At 34.3% G+C, this 16,631-nt stretch overlaps 2 protein-coding genes and 1 long non-coding RNA gene across 8 annotated transcripts; 1 reads left to right on the top strand and 2 right to left on the bottom strand.

Annotated features, from left to right (window-relative positions):
• Nucleotides 1–2,254: 2,254 nt before the first annotated feature.
• Nucleotides 2,255–8,689, bottom strand: LOC131595495 (WD repeat-containing protein 55-like). Of its 6 annotated transcripts, XM_058867847.1 has the most exons (14): nt 8,494–8,689; nt 7,939–8,035; nt 7,783–7,824; nt 7,552–7,616; nt 7,327–7,414; nt 7,152–7,224; nt 6,804–6,910; nt 6,018–6,060; nt 5,855–5,911; nt 5,004–5,080; nt 4,793–4,841; nt 4,641–4,687; nt 4,216–4,534; nt 2,298–2,390 (listed from the first exon to the last, which is right to left on the bottom strand). In XM_058867847.1, exons 2-13 carry the CDS (start codon nt 8,031–8,033, stop codon nt 4,306–4,308), a joined length of 972 nt encoding a protein of 323 aa, XP_058723830.1. In that variant the 5' UTR covers nt 8,034–8,035; nt 8,494–8,689; the 3' UTR covers nt 2,298–2,390; nt 4,216–4,305. The 6 variants fall into 6 exon arrangements, with proteins under 6 accessions (XP_058723832.1, XP_058723833.1, XP_058723830.1 ...); XM_058867849.1 differs by having other exon boundaries at nt 2,255–2,390; nt 4,216–4,271; nt 7,939–8,683; XM_058867846.1 differs by having other exon boundaries at nt 7,939–8,688.
• Nucleotides 8,690–9,070: 381 nt separating this feature from the next.
• On the top strand, nt 9,071–9,760 carry LOC131598070 (uncharacterized). Its single transcript, XM_058870708.1, has one exon. It carries the CDS (start codon nt 9,071–9,073, stop codon nt 9,758–9,760), a length of 690 nt encoding a protein of 229 aa, XP_058726691.1.
• Nucleotides 9,761–10,843: 1,083 nt separating this feature from the next.
• Nucleotides 10,844–12,749, bottom strand: LOC131595497 (uncharacterized). The gene is made up of 3 exons (XR_009281902.1): nt 12,221–12,749; nt 11,848–12,131; nt 10,844–11,453 (listed from the first exon to the last, which is right to left on the bottom strand). It is a non-coding gene; the product is annotated as an uncharacterized LOC131595497 (long non-coding RNA).
• Nucleotides 12,750–16,631: the final 3,882 nt, after the last annotated feature.

Consider the following 16,631-nt stretch of genomic DNA (forward strand, 5'->3'; position numbering starts at 1 on the left):
ACAAGAAAATGGTTCCTGTCATTTATAAATTAAGACTAGTCCAATCCTTCCAATGAAAAATAGGCTTAAGAGACATGAAATTTTGAATGCATTGGGGTTAGTTGTTGCAGCTGTAATGTTACTTATTTACATAAGTGATTAGTTGGTTTGTGGTCTTATAAAAATCTCAAATTTTATTTTTAGTTTCTCAATATTTTCTTTAAAGAATTGTTCTTCTAAAATTTTTCATTCACATTTTTGGTCCTTGCAAGATAACTTAGGTCTTACTTCAATGGACATTGGATAACTTAGGTCTTACTTCAAGGAGGAAGAATAATGTTTTTGGTTGTCTTGATGTTTGAGTATGACATCGAATACATATCTAAAGGAAGCATCAAATCACATGAACTAGCGAATTTTCTAGAATAGTTCAATTTGCCAATGGGCGAGTAGTCTCCACCCAATAGTTGGTATCTCTAACGTGAATAGAAGCGACACATGAATAGTGCTAGAAGGACCACATAAGTTGTTGATCGAGCAATTGTTGAAGTTCCAATTCAAAGCCAACAACAATTAAGTTGAATGTGAAGTTTGTTCGCTGACAGAGCCCTCGCCTAGAGGTAGGCACATCAACTCTAAAAGTCAAAGTGATTTACAAAAAATTTGCAACAAAAAATTCTATGCTTTTTATTATTGTAATTTTGATCCTTTTATTTTTTAATTTTTTTCAACATTCGAGTTTTTCATCTTTTATTTTTATTTTTTTTTAAATGCTAGTCCTATTTTCAATTTAAGGTTAAATTTTAATGACATACATATCACTTAAGATAGATCATTGTTTATCACATTTGCATATACTCTAATTTATTGTTTTATTAATAATTTATGATTAATTTTGTTTTATTAATTATAAATTATTAGGGGTGACAAAATGGAGTTGTCCCGCGGGAAAAGTCCGTTTTACCCGCACTTTTTCGCAGGATAGGGCAAGGTTTTAGACCCACTCTCTTTAATGTGTCCGCCCTGTCCCGCCCCGCTCTCTTAAAATTATTATATGTATAAAAATAAAATAACATTTTAAAAAAAGATTAAATATGTTTTTGGTCCTTTTAAATATCTCAAATTTCTTTTTCAGTCCCTCAATATTTTCTTTAAATAATGGTTCTTCTAAAAATTTTAATTTTAACTTTTGGTTCCGCCTACTAAAATCGTCGCTAAGTAAAAAAACCGTCGCTAATTCTCTTGTTAAATTGTAAAAACCGTCGCTAAGTTGCGAGAGAGACTAATAGTTAAAATTAAAGTTTTAACAGGACCATTATTTGAAGAAAATATTTTGGAGAACTAATAACAAAAATTGAAATATTTAGAAAGACTAAAAATATATTTAACCCTCTAAATAAAGTTAGTATGACTTTTTAATGAATTTTTTTCAGAACTTGTTTTTCAATTGAATATCATTTTTTTATAAATTTAAAGAATAAATTACATATAAAATAATAAAAATTAAATTCAAAGGCACATGGGAATTCAACCCCCTGCCCTTATTTATATTTATCGGTAAGAAGAAGCATGGCAATAGAGATTTTTTTTACAGTCAAAGTCTTCTCTTAACTCTTTCAAAAGAATCATTTTGATCCTCTTTTATCCAACTAGCGACAAATTTAACCCTCTTTTATCTAAACTAATTTAACGACTATTTTTTAAATTTTTTGGCACTAATAAGGTACCATAAGGTATCTCCAAGACAACGTACTAATTTAACAAGAAAGTGACACCTTAAAATTGAGGATGCTTGTAGATAAGAACATCACACTTGCAAGTGTTCTTGGTAGATTATGAAAAAAGTTGCATTCAAATGTCCTATAAATCTGCAAAGAAGTTGTTTGAATCACCTACAGAATGACCGTTACTTGCATTCTTTGTCTTGTTCCCTGCAAATGTATCAGCAAAAAGTGAATTCCAAAAACCATATCATCTTTGTCTTGGCTCTACATATAAGCAGCCGCTTGTTAAAAAGCATCCCTCAATATAAACTTTATTTCAAATTATAAAATAGTGCACCCCTATTTAATACTATTAATATCTTGGATGATGAAAAATATAAGTTGAATTGAACATATCTATATACAAAAGAAAAATGGTATTCTAAAACTATTTGTACACAAAATAGATACATATGATAAAATACATACTTCTAGTTCTATTTAAGTGAGAAAATTGTAAAATGAGCTTATAATAAGAAACATAGATAGTATATGAGCCAATCATAGCTTACCTTTAGTAGATTTAGAAGGATTGTTATCTACATCCATCTCATCTTCGTCGTCACTATCGACATCATTGCCACCCACTCCATTTTCATTTCTCTGTGTGCTTCTAGAACCTTGCAGTATATTATCCAAGTCCCATAGCTGCACAAAAAGGAAAAAATGTTGGATGATCAGACAACTAAAGTTATCAGCGTACAAAATAATAAAGTACAGACACACACGTTCCACCCACCCACATTGTGATGAAGGGCATCTTAACGGTTTGGCAATCAACATTTTGAGCCAACCAGTAGGTATAATTGTTTTTTTTTTTTCTTTAAAGGTTCTTTATGACCATAAAGTATGGACCATATGATGAACTAATATGCTAACATAACCATCTTATTATGTGTTTTTTTGTTGAAGTTGGTATTTGTGAGTTTGTTTGAAGTCCCACATTGATTAGGTTCCCGGACTGTTGGGTGTATAAATATATGAGGACAACCTCACCTTTTAAGCTAGTTTTTGAGGTTGAGATCCAAGCATATTTAGGACTGCAATGTGGGCGTTTGGCCCATGCCTGTGAGTTTGTTTGAAGTCCCACATTGCTTAGGTTCCCGGACTGTTGGGTGTATAAATATGTGAGGCTAGCTTTTGAGGTTGAGATCCAAGCATTTTTTAACTTTATCCATCATATGTATGCAGAAAATTGTAATTTGTGTCATAATCCCATCCAAACATAATAAGACATGATAACATATATGTCATTATAGGCACAACATTCTGTATCTTTCACACAGCTCGTGTAAGTTTGCATTTGTCCGTATTTGCATACCATTTCAGGATTTTGCAAGTAATTGCATGCCATCACTTATCCACATTTCAGTTACGGACGAAATTAGTTATTTCTTCACAAAATCCTAACCATTTTGATGCAGGAACAAAACTTTTTAAATTGTGGGGGCAATAATCATATAAATCTTAGTGGGACTCCAAATTACTAATCTTTAGTATATCATATATGGTGGAAAACTAATGTTTGTTCATCAAGAAAGATCAAAATTCTAGTGGGGGTAAAAATTGCCCCAATGTCTAACATGGATAAAATCCACCCTCGCTTCTAGCCACCTTTATGTTTGAATAGTATTTTAGAACAATGTTATGAAGCCCTAATTGTATTAATCTCGTTGTGTGCCTAGGCGTCTAGGTCTCACATCCAAAGTTGCAAAATCAGTATCTCGCATGGTAATTTATTCTCTTACTGGCCCAACTGTTGCTTGTTCAAGCACCGAAGTGGAATATTTAATCTTGGTCTCTGCTCAGGCTGAAATCCCCTATAGGATCCAAACAAGACTTGCTTTTTGGTCTCTGCTGAGGCTGAAATCCTCTAGGATCCAAACATGGCTTGCTTTTAACACCCGTGTGATTTATTGCATTTGTGATAATCTCAGTAGTCACCCTAAGCCTCAATCCAGTCTTACACTCCCGTCAAACACATGGAACCTTTGTGCGTGAAAAGGTACAAAGGTTTAGAATGGTACTGACATTTTTTCGAATTACATTCATGAACACTTGGGCTGTAAACATTGGACAAGAACTAATATTGGTACATGTCAAAATACTTGTTACTTATGATTTGTTTACAGCAGAATCGGTTGTGCTGTTAACTGCAAGTTAAAACTCGGCGACTGTTATTCAGTTACTTAGACCTAACATTGTGCATTTTAATAAAACTCATCTCTGTCTACTGAAACTCAGAATATCATACTGCATTTTCAGACCACTCTCTGAACTCTCTTTCTCTTCTCCATCAATATCTAACTTACTTTTCTCATTTTCTGCCCCGGCACTTACAAACCACACTAAAATGACCATAAAATAGCTTACAATAACGATCATGAAAATGAGTGCCTAGAATAAATGGTGCAAAAATAAAGGCAGGTGTGGAGTCAATTCCTATGATTTTTTGGGAAATTAAGAAAAATACCTTTAACATTTGATCATGTCCAATACTTCCAAGAAACTTTCTATCATGAGAGAATGCTACGAGATCAAAGAAAATCACAAGTCAAACTAACTAGGAACCACAAACAAGATAAAAATTTGGTAACATTCTAAAATGTAGACTAGTGCCAGCGCACACAATAGTGAGGCTAAACAGAAAATATGAAGGCCAAATAAGCTGCAAAAACTGCAAGCATGAAATTACAAAATCAACAATTAAGAAATTGAGGTTTGGAACAATAGGTTTAACCCTTGGGCCAAAACAGCCGCATCTAATTCTGTTCGGCAATATTCCAACCAAGCTGAACATAAAAACAGAGTATATATAAATGAGACAAAGAGCAAAGGAAAAGATTGTAACAATATTCAAACAAGAGATGCAATGATCTAAAACTGCTTAAGACTCACTTGATCATCCCATTCTCCGATCCAGTAATAATCCTATCTTCATCAAGCTAAGATAATGATAAATTACTTGATTAAAATGCCTATGATGGTAAAATGAATAAATAAAAAAGGCATATTAAAACTGAAATAATCATGTTAAGCTATCCACTCACCTTTAACATGGTATCAATAGAGTTTGAAGAGAGATCAACGAATCGATCACTGGAATTTAACCATTTGTAAGAATATATTAGTCAAAGGGGGAAGAACAAGTAATAATATAATAGAAAGACAACATCCAATGATTTCATCCAATGATATCTTTACTTCATATAAGTAAAATGATTTCCACCATGTAATAATGGTATAATCAACACCATGTACCTGCAATCTTTGAAGCAACCCCATGAATACAATAACAGGATTCCAGTTTGTGATCCGCAAACAACTTTTCTACCATTCTGATATAACAGCCCAAAAATGCAAACATTAGCCATGTGCGTGTTTTAATAGATGACATTTGTGTGTCAAATACAGTGTACCATTAAGTACAAGGGTAACAAATAAAGACATTAGAAAAGTGAATGCTAAGTCATGCAATTAAATAATTAAAAGTTGTTTTTAGTATAAAAAACACTTTGATATTTTGCAGTATCTGGCAAAACCGCAAAAGTATGACTATGAAGTACTTTGACTTTGAGTGACAGCAGAAATGGAAAATATGAAGTTAATAAAAAGTAAAGATTAGAGCCTGTTTCATTTGCAAAAATATTTCATGTCTTCATTTCTAAATTTCTAATAGGACAAGACTTAAGGATAAATGAAATAGTGTAGAGTGTATATTAAGGAAATTATATGAACCACATAAGAACCTTCCAGGACTGTATCAATTGAATAAGAGGTAATACAATGGATGGAGAGGATTCTCCTTGCAACAATGGGAAGTAAAGGCTAACAGAATGATAATCCCACTGTGGAAATATCCCCTACTGAGTTTAGAATTGCTAACTCCATAGCCCCAAATGTTGTATAGAAAACAACAAAAAACTCTGATGATTTATAAATAAAAAAGAGCAATTTTTGTAATTAAAAGTGTAAATAGAAAATGAAAATAAAAAACCTTTTCCCAAACCAAATGACGTTTCATACTTCTACCATGAAGCAACAACGTAGCACAATAAACAATTCATATTTGGAGTTTCTTAAGGGTATGTGATACAATGATTATGTGATACCTTCATTAAAACAACAGACAATAGCTCGTCTTCAGAAAATTCAGATTGGGCTTGGACCTGTTAGTAAACCAGGAAAAAGATGGGTAAAAATTCTAGAATTGATAAAGAGCGTTTATTGGTTTATGTTTCAAAAGGAACCATAAACCACATATAAGCAACTTACTTTATTTCGTCGAAGATTGCAATCAGAAAGAGTCCCGTCTCCACTTAATAACAAGGAAAAAAAAACATTTTAGACTGCACTGATAAGTCACAGAAAGTAAAATTTGAAAAACATTATTCATGATGTGTGTTGTAAGGAACTGTTAAAGGTGATACATTCTATATAGGAAGTTTAAAACTAAAACACAAATATAATAAGTATGGAACAAGTAATATTTTTGCAAATTTCAGTTCCCAAAGGTCGCACCAAAAATACAAAGCAACTTAATAATTTACATAGCATGTCCCTCTATGCATTCTAGTAAATTAACTTTGCTGGAAAAAAGTCACTGTTAATTAAACATATGAAAACAATTGAAGTATTTGTCAGTTCTAAGGTCGCTCGCTAAAAGGGGAAAACCAGCTATTAAGCAAATCTATGGTTGTCTAATTTATTTGACATACTACACCAACTTTTAAAGCAGTTGCTATCAGCCGCAGTAAGTTTTTCTCTAGTTTCTATTTGACAAAACCAGTATGAAAATAACATGATAGGAAAACAAATATCTAAATGAATTTCAGAGCTAAAATATATGGTTGTCTTGCTGGTATTGCTTCTTTTAAATGCAACTCTGGCTATGTATGGGTACACTAACAAGAAGATTTAGCAAATTACAAATTAATATAGCATCCCCTTCACCAAAAAGTTGAAAAAACATTTATACGATCACTACCTAGTGGCAACTAGGGTAATATTTTCTATCCATTCATATTGTCAGGAAGGTGGAAAAAGTTACTGAATGACTACCTTGTTGCCAATAGTTTCATTGCATCAGATGAAAATGTTATGTCTGAAATGTAATCTTCATGGGCTTCAAATGAATTGCAACAAGAACGTTCTCTGGTATCCCAAACCTACGAGACGTGAACACCGAATGAAAAGAATTGAGGTAACAACGATTGTATGATCTTTTCCATAAATCAAAATTTATGAGTTGGGAAAAAATGGTGAAGGTTGGAAAATAAATAGTGAGTAACTTATTGTTTAAAAGTGAATGAATATATGTGCCAAAAGTTATCAATACGTTCCACAGTATAATCTAGAATTCAGAGCAAAAGCAAATGCTACCAACGTGAAATGAAACTGACAAGTTACCTTAATACAACCATCATCATCTCCAGAAGCAACAGTTGACTCCGTCAAGTTTATCAATCTATTGATCGCAGCCCTGCACAAAACAAAAAACCACAGAAATCACAAAGCTATCAGCACAAAAGTGATTTTTTAAGCCAAATCATGACAAATGAAGCATAGCAGCCAATCAACTCACTCATGGGCATTATCAAGTCGGGCAATGGTAGATCCAGATTCCACATCTGTAGCCAGTATCGAGAAATCGGGAGAACCCGTCAACAGCGCTAAAACACAAACATTACAATAAGCATTTCAAAGTCAAAATCATCCAAATGAAATCATCAATAACATAAACAGAATAATGATAAAATATATATTAAAAAAAAGGAAGAGGAGGACCAAACGCAATACAGTGCATTACCACGTCCACCATTGATGAATCGAGCAGCTCTGCAAGACTCGGTATGGGCATGAACTTCTAACACCCTGGAATTCAAACAAAAATAATAATCACAATGTTTGGACTACAAGCATGAGCTAACGTAATAGTGATGACAAATAACAAATTGGAAACAACGTAAAGCCAAAATTCACATGCGTTTTTAGTATCCAAAAAATATTAAAAGAAAAGGAGTTCAGAATTTACTTATACCTCACAGGATCACTATTAGTGTTATCAGCGCTATAACGGTATCTGCAAGACACGTGATTCACTATAATCATTAATTAATTACTACAAATGCAACAAAAATAACAATAACTAACAACATTGTTGCTTTATGGAAAAATAAAATGGAGAGTAACTTACAAGTTAAGGTCACCATCTATGAGTCCTGTTGCAACGAGATTATCGGATGGGTGAAAATCAATGTCAAATGCAAGTTTCCCCAAATTGATTTCCATTCCTGTAAACAACACACCAGAAGAGAATAATAAAATATGTATGTGCCTAAACTACATTAGGAATTCACTCTTCAAATAAATGTCTTCCCTATGATCTGAGCCTTCACACACACACTTCAGGTCCTTAAACCCTAACTAAACCCTATGACCCAATTTGTTGATGCTTTCTCAATTCTTATGATAACATAAGCACTTATGTGACAACATATCTTATATTGAAAACAGTTCGATGTTAAACACTTAGATGATAAGCGCTTTTACTATAAGCACTTAATCTAGGTAGTTAATCATGGACGCTGACTGCTACAGCGAATCAAGATGCGGAGCACTTTACTGCCGTGGCTGCCTCAGATGCATTTCACGAGAACAGCACTTGTGCAAATAGCTGCCGTCGCGGAGTTTCGTGCCCGCAACATAAGAAGAAGAAGAAAAAATTAAGAAAAAAATTGGACAAAGAAACCTGAAGAATCACAGTAGACTGAGGAGGAGAAAGAAGATATGAAAAACTACAGAATAACAAGTTATACTAAAAAGTTTAACTAAATCTTTTTAGAGTTTTCCTTGTAAGTTCGAGTGCAATTCCATTTAAGTCTTTGATTCTCGAGATTCAAATCAAGAAGAACTATTTTTAGCGTCAAAATATTCTGTAGGTTGTAACTCCGAAACTTTATGCTATATTTTGAATCAGCATGATCAGTATCCATTGTTGTTTTTCATCTTCAACACTCACCTTCACCAACTTAAAAATCTTGCATCATCAATATCATTTTTTATTCTAAATCTCCAACTTTTTAGTGCAACAAATCAAAGGGAGCAAGAGAAGATTGAATTTCAGGTAAAGATTCAACTTTGTCCATCACATTGTTCACATTAATCATCAATTTTTTGTAAAAAAAAAAAGGTAATGTTGCTTCTTAGGTACAGCTCCGGAACGTGTTAACAATTCCGGGTGTACATCTCTGGAACATGTTTGTGCTGTTATTTTACATCAGTTTTTTTAAATTTTTTTGTTATTTTTGTTATTGTTACAAATAGTTATGGTGCATCCCGATAATATCTCAAAAGAATTAGTTTCTACAAACGATGTTTCTCAGAATGTTCAAGGGGTTGTCGTAAAGTCGATAGATGTCGACGGTGACTTTATTAACAAGCAAGAGTTTGATGATCGTGATAGCATGCTCACATGGATTCGTAAGACTGCAACTATACTTAGTTTTAGTGTGGTTATAGGAAGATCGGATAATGGGTTGGAAAGAAGAAACGTTTTTGTAACAATGTTGTATGAAAGAAGCGGGAAATACTGGACTCCTCTACGGAAGTTTAAAAGAGACGACATGCGTAGTAGAAAATGTGAATGTCCTTTTAAAATTCGTGGTTACATGTTGGCTACCAAGAAGTGGAAATTTACTGTTATTTGTGGTTTGCATAACCATGAATTGTGCTCAAAGTTACAAGGTCATCATAGTGTATGTCGACTCAAACCGGAAGAGAAGACATGTATTAGTGACATGACCTTGAATCTTATCCAACCGAAAAATATACTTGTCACATTGAAACAGAAGGAACCCAACAATATATCAAATATAAGGCAAGTGTATAACATTTGGTACCGCGCTAACAAGGCGATTAAGGGAGATAAAAGTGAGGTGCAACAACTGTTGAAATTATTGGATGATAACATTTACGTTTCCCGATACAGAACTTGCGACGATGGAGTTACGGTCTGAGATATTTTTTGGACTCATTCGGATTCGACAAAGTTGTTCAACACGTTCTCGACAGTGCTCATTCTTGATTCTACCTACAAGACCAACTAGTATGCACTTCCATTATTTGAGATGGTTGGTGTTACATTTACCGAGAAGACATATTATGTTGGTTTTGCTTTTTTGGAGTGTGAAAAAGAGGACAATTTCACATGGACATTAAAGGTGTTTCGGTCACTCTTGAAGGAACAAGTTGAGATGCCTAAGGCAATCGTTACAGACCGCGATACCACGTTGATGAATGCGGTGGCAAAGGTATTTCCTTCTTCTAATGCATTACTTTGTAGATATTACATAACAACGAATGTGAGAAGTCGGGTTAAACCTGCGGTAGGGACGAAACAAGTAGAGGCCGAAGGTGGAAAATTGGTGAAGGCAGGTGCGATTGTTGAAAAAATAATGGATGCATGGAATCGTATACTAAATTCTTCCACAAAAGAATTATATGCCGATTTTGTTATTCAATTTCGGAAAGTGTGTGAAAAGTATCTTGCTTTATTGAAATATGTTGAAAGCATCATTCTTGATCAGGTGAAGGAAAATATGATATGTGCGTAGACTGATAATATCGGACACCTGGGAATACAACCACTAACAGAGTTGAGTCGGCCCATACTAGTTTGAAAAATTGGTTGGGTAATAGTAGGGGGACTTTGTTGCACCCCAAAATTTGCCCATCTATTTATTTTTAATTGGCTTATTACTTTAACATCATTTGCATTTTAGGTCATCGATAAAATCATGCACTCATCAATAATTTGAAAATATGATTGAAGACTTTGGATGCAAGGGTTCCTTTGATTTTCCTAATAACTATGCGTATGCTGAATAAGAGCCATTCTCTGACTCTATTTATCTGGTTCTATCTTTTACCAATTTAAGAGGTCCATACAATCGAGTGAGGTACAAGAAATGAATCATGGATTATGTAACAAGGTGATAATGAGTTCATTTATCTTTTGTTATGCATATCAAGTACAAAGTATCACAGATTTGAGATTGGATCAAGATATGAATGTGGAACTCAGATTTAATTATTATGGAGTATAAGTTTGACTCAAAGATCTTCATTCAAGATTCATACAAATGTCATTGGTGATTTAAGAAAATTCTATCAAATTCCCTGTGCAAGATTCGTTTAGGGTTGGCTTCTTCAAATTCATTATCATCATTACAAGCTTCATCCATCTCAAAGTTCAAACAAAATACCAATACATGTTTATACAACTCCATTTCATCCTTCATTATCCATATCATTACAAAAAAAGACTAATTGTTCATACATTCCAATCCAAACATTATTTTGTAAACTCTTTACAAAATACAATCCATCCTCAATCCATTCAACAACCATTCAAATATCCACTTCCTAACATTCAAATTATACATATTCATCCAAATCTATTTAAATACAAAAAGTTGTTCTAAATATAGATCCTCGCAACCAAGCCTTAGTTCCATTCTTGTCCCGTCTTCGAGTTTTAATCACCAAGCCTTAAGCTCCCATGATTCACGAACCTTGTCCTCCATGAGCTAATGCCAAGTTTGTAGACTTCCATGCCATTAAACCTGCAGCCGATCCAAACAGATATAAACCACTCCTCACAGAATTCAATTTCCATCCAAAACCTGCATAATCAAATTCAGATCATCCCTGCACACATGAAATACAAAACCGATTTCAGTTCACAATTAATCAATCCTACATCAATACACACACAGTTTTGCATCATCCTATTTAAACCAATTACCATATAACCTGTACATATATACACCAGCATGATTCATAGAAAACAGCCTTGCAGCAATTCAGCATCACAAGAAAAAGAGAAAACAGAATCCAACAGTTCACTAATTCTTCTTTATAACTACCTTTTGCTAACCAATTTGCTTTCAACCTAGCTAACGTTTCTAACAGTTATAACCCTAACCAACCTAACTGATTCGGTTACAACCCTAACACCTCTAACAGAATTCCCAAAACCTTTAAAACCAAAACTAACAGAAATATAACAAACTTCTAACTGCAAAATGAGGAGCTAACTAACCTTCATTGCTATAAAATCAGGACCTCCACCTTCATTCAGCTCTCTCCACCATTTTTCATCTTCACTTCACTTCTCACTCTCTCCCTTCTCCCTTCATCGCTCTCCACCAATTCTTCAATCTTCACTCTCCACTTTCTTCCACCATTTTTTGTTCTTCATTCACTTCCATCATTCTCCCGATTCTCTTCACTCGTCTCTTCTGCCATTCTTCTCTGCTCCCATTCACCATAGCCATTTTTCACAACCTCCCTTCATCACCACCAATTCTTCAAAAGAAAAAAACTCTGTAGAGTAAAAAGAATTCGGAATCAGATCAGGGTTATAACCTGATAACAGAAGAGAAAAAAGAAGCGATAATAGATATGCAACAAACCTTTCCTCGGAACTTCATTGCTCATCTTCACTACGAAATCACCGAGAAAAGTTCTCGACGCCAATTCTCCATCGCTCATCTTCACAACACCGATGCATTCTTCAATCTCTGAACCTTCTCCATCGTCAACCTTCACCGATTCCTTAACCGTCAAATCTTCACCACTTCAAGATTCTGCATAATCCTTATTCAACTCTGAAAATCGCACAATCGTCATCTCTGCAACGACATTCAACAAACGGTTCTGCGAACAACAACACAAAGAAGAAGGAGAAACCGAAGAAGAATCAAGAAGAAGATAAAAGCAAGAGTTTGAGGGTTGTGAATCCCATTTCGATTTGAGGCATCTTTTCGAGCGTTTCGTATGAGAATCGGAGAGGTGAAGGCGTGTGGTGGTGACTGGTCACGGTATCGTTCAAGATTGCGTCGCCGGAGAAGGGAAGAAAACACCGTTTGAAAACGAGAAAGAGAAGGTCTGAGACGAAGGGATTGGGAACGCCGCAGCCAAGGTAACCCTAATTTCACATTCTTCTTTTATTATCCTTTTAGTAATTAAAATTGTTTATTCTAATAAATTCTGAATACTAATAATGATTGGATCAAACAATAATTAATCCTTGGGCCGAAATCACTGTTCATACCCCATCATTAGGCCCATCACACCATCGTTTTTGACATTAGAGATTCTGAAACAAAAAAGCCTTTGCTGGGCTAATACCTTGCGCCCAGTCTTCTATTCACCACCACTAATTTCCATTGACACCCCATTTCCTTTTATTTTTCATTAATAGATTTAGGTTTTTAATTAGATTTCTTCCTATTTCTTTTAAATAATAAAAATGCTTATTTTTAGACCTTAATACTAATTTTTGACATATAAAAATAAGGGTTATTACCATTTTGCCCCCTGCCATATAGGCGACTTTTGGTTTACCCCCCTGTAAATTTTTTTTTTGTAAAACTAACCTTGCCAAATGAAGATTCTGTCATTTTAGACCTCGCCAGCAAATGGCACATGCCATTTGCATATGTGGCATGCTGATTGTGTAATTCTTTTATTTTTTTAATTTTTTAAAATTCAAATATGCTGACATGTAATTATATTTTTTATTTTTTATTATTTTTAATTCCACGTCATATTTATTTTTTTAAAAAAAAAATTAAATTTTTTTTATTTTTATTTAACATAATATTTTATTTTATTTTTTATTTATTTTAACGTAATATATATATATATATATATATATATATATATATTATTTATTTATTTTAATATTATTTAAATTCAAAACACATAAATATTGAAAAAAATACCTGCGGATTTACCTACGGATTTTAAAATACATGCGGATTTACCTGCGGATTTTAAAATACCTGCAGATTTACCTGCGGATTTTAAAATACCTGCGGATTTACCTACGGATTTTAAAATACCTGCGGATTTACCTACGGATTTTAAAATACCTGCAGATTTACCTGCGGATTTACCTACGGATTTTAAAATACCTGCGGATTTACCTACGGATTTTAAAATACCTGCGGATTTACCTATGGATTTTAAAATACCTGCGAATTTACCTACGGATTTTAAAATACCTGCGGATTTACCTACGGATTTACCTGCGGTATTTTAAAATACCTGCGGATTTACCTACGGATTTACCTGCGGTATTTTAAAATACCTGCGGATTTACCTACGGGTTTTAAAATACCTGCGGATTTACCTACAAATTTTTTTTAAAAAAATAAAATTAAAAAAAAATAAAAAAGTAAAAAATATATATATATTTTTTTTAAAAAAAATATTTAAAAAAAATTTTTTTGAAAAAAAATTTTAAAAAAAAAGAAAATCCACGTGGAAATAAAAAAAAAATCAAAATAAAAAAAATAATTCCACGTCAGCTTAGCTGAAATTAAAAAAAAAAAAAAAAAATGCCACTAAGCACGCCACATAGGCTTTGGGCGTGTGCCATTTTCCTCCAAGGTCTAAAAAAACAGAATCTTGAAATGGCAAGGTTACTTTTACAAAAAAAAATTTTACAGGGGGGTAAACCAAAAGTCGCCTATATGGCAGGGGGCAAAAATGGTAATAACCCTAAAAATAATCAATAAAAATATTAGTTTTTAGGCTATTTGTTTTTTAGTCTTTTTACTTGATTTGTAATCCAATTCATCTCATAAAAATCAATATAAAAATAGTAGTATTTTACTTCATTTTTGCACTATGTTTTTGACTTGCTACTTCATGTTTTGTGTATAATTTTGTACCATTGTATCCTTACTCAATTTTGCTCATGATGTGACTTTAATTTTTCATGTCTCCTTAACTCCTAATCTTAGGTAGAAACCATGATAACATTAGGTAGAAATTCCCTTCATACTTAGACTAGTTTCTTTTCTTTTTACAACATAAAACATCTAACAAATATCAAATAAAATCCCCTTTAAAAAATACAAAGAAAATACTTAAAACATTAATAATCAAAGTGAAAATTCTTAAAAAGGGAATGGAAGCTTGAACGTCCCTTGCTTAAGGGAATGTTCGAGTGCTTGGATCTCCCTTGCTTAAGGGTACCATTCAGGCGTAAGTTCCCAACTTCTAAAAAACACAAACCAAAGAGTAACTCGAGTTTCCCTTGCTTAAGGGATTTCCTCGAAACACTCAAAATCTCTCTTCTCTCTCTTGCCTCTGAGGCATTCTTTCTCTTGCCTTCAGGGAATTCTTTCCCTTAAACGGACACGTTGCTTCCTTTCGATCGCAGACTGGTAACGCATAAGACTCCACTCAACGAGCTGCTATCCTGACGCTAGATTGCGAATGTAACTCCGTCCACTAAAAAACACAAAAACAAACAAAAACTAAAGAGCCGAACTACGGCGCTCTGATTCCTGAAAAGGATACGTAGGCATTAGGTCGCGGGGCCTAAGCGAGCACAATTATTTATAAACCTTTTTTTCCCCGTGTTTCTTTTCTTTCATTTGCATGCATTCCCTTAGTAATTAAGCTTTAGATTTATACACCCTTTAGATAGCAACAAACATAGGTGGATACCATCGAGTACGATGGGCGTGAGGGGTGCTAGTACCTTCCCCTCACGTAACCGACTCCCGTACCCTATCTCTGGTCGAAAGACCTCGTTCTTATTCACCTTAGGTTTTCTGATATTCCTTTCCCTCTATGGGATAAATATATTGGTGGCGACTCTGTTCATTTTCGCGAGCTTGCGACAGGTGGCGACTCTGCTGGGGATGTGATAGACTTGTGCTGGTCCATTCTTAGCGAGTCGATCCTAGCTTGTGTTTGTTTTCTTTTCTTTGGGTGTTTATTTATTGCTTTATTGCTTTATTACTTTATTGCTTTATTGCTTTATTTCTTTATGCATCGCATTTTATTTTCATATACTATGATTATTATTCTGCTGTCTGTTGGGATGGGATGTTTCTGATTTGAGGTAAAAGGCCCAATACCCAGGCCAGAGTGTTACTTAGGCTACCTAGGACAGAGTGGATAGTCATGACGCCAACAGAATGTCAGGTTCTGTTGATTGCGATCATGAGACCCACGACCAGTTGAGTTTCAAATGGGATACCATTGTTGGCATGTATTTGCAACAATGATGGTGTCTCAGGAGAACTGTTAACGCTGGAGACCTTTTGACCTATTTTGTACTAGATCACACCTTTGAGAGGGGTTGGGAAATTTTGTTTTGCAGGAAAACATGCCTCCATCCCACCCTATACCCGTTCGGACTATCTATCATAATCAACGTCGAACCTCTGAATCTGGAGGGTTCAACCTTATGTGACTTATGCAAAGGTTATCTATCATGAATCAACGTCGAACCTCTGAATCTGGAGGATTTGACCAACTTTGACTTATACAGAAGTTCTACATCAATTATCTATCAGAATCAACGTCGAACCTCTGAATCTGGAGGGTTCGACCATCTTTGACTTATGCACCGCCTATTTATCAAGAAAGCAACGTCGAACCTCTGAATCTGGAGGATTCGACCATATCTTATCGACCATGAGAAGTTATTATCACAAGAGGCCTTGATCCTTGATCCTGATTTATGCTGCATTTGCATCATCATTAACATTTTTGCATCCATGCATATGCATCCATGGTTACCAAGACTCCTACGTTCTTCCTCTCCATCAGATCAGACAAGGAAATTCCTCCACACCGATATCTGACAAGAGCTCACCGACAAAGAATCATGGGGAATTACAAAAAAAATCAAGCTACTATCTAAGGACCCCACGCCTCCTCATGAGGGTACCTTCCACCAAAGGAGCCTAAAGACTTTGTGTTTGTCAGAGAACATTTCATTTGCATTAGAATAAGGCCAAGCTTGCCATTGTATAGATTTCTTTAGTATCTTCAATTGTATTACTTTTGTTGTTA

The sequence above is a fragment of the Vicia villosa genome, linkage group LG4 (assembly GCF_029867415.1).
Source record: "Vicia villosa cultivar HV-30 ecotype Madison, WI linkage group LG4, Vvil1.0, whole genome shotgun sequence".
NCBI lineage: Eukaryota > Viridiplantae > Streptophyta > Magnoliopsida > Fabales > Fabaceae > Vicia > Vicia villosa.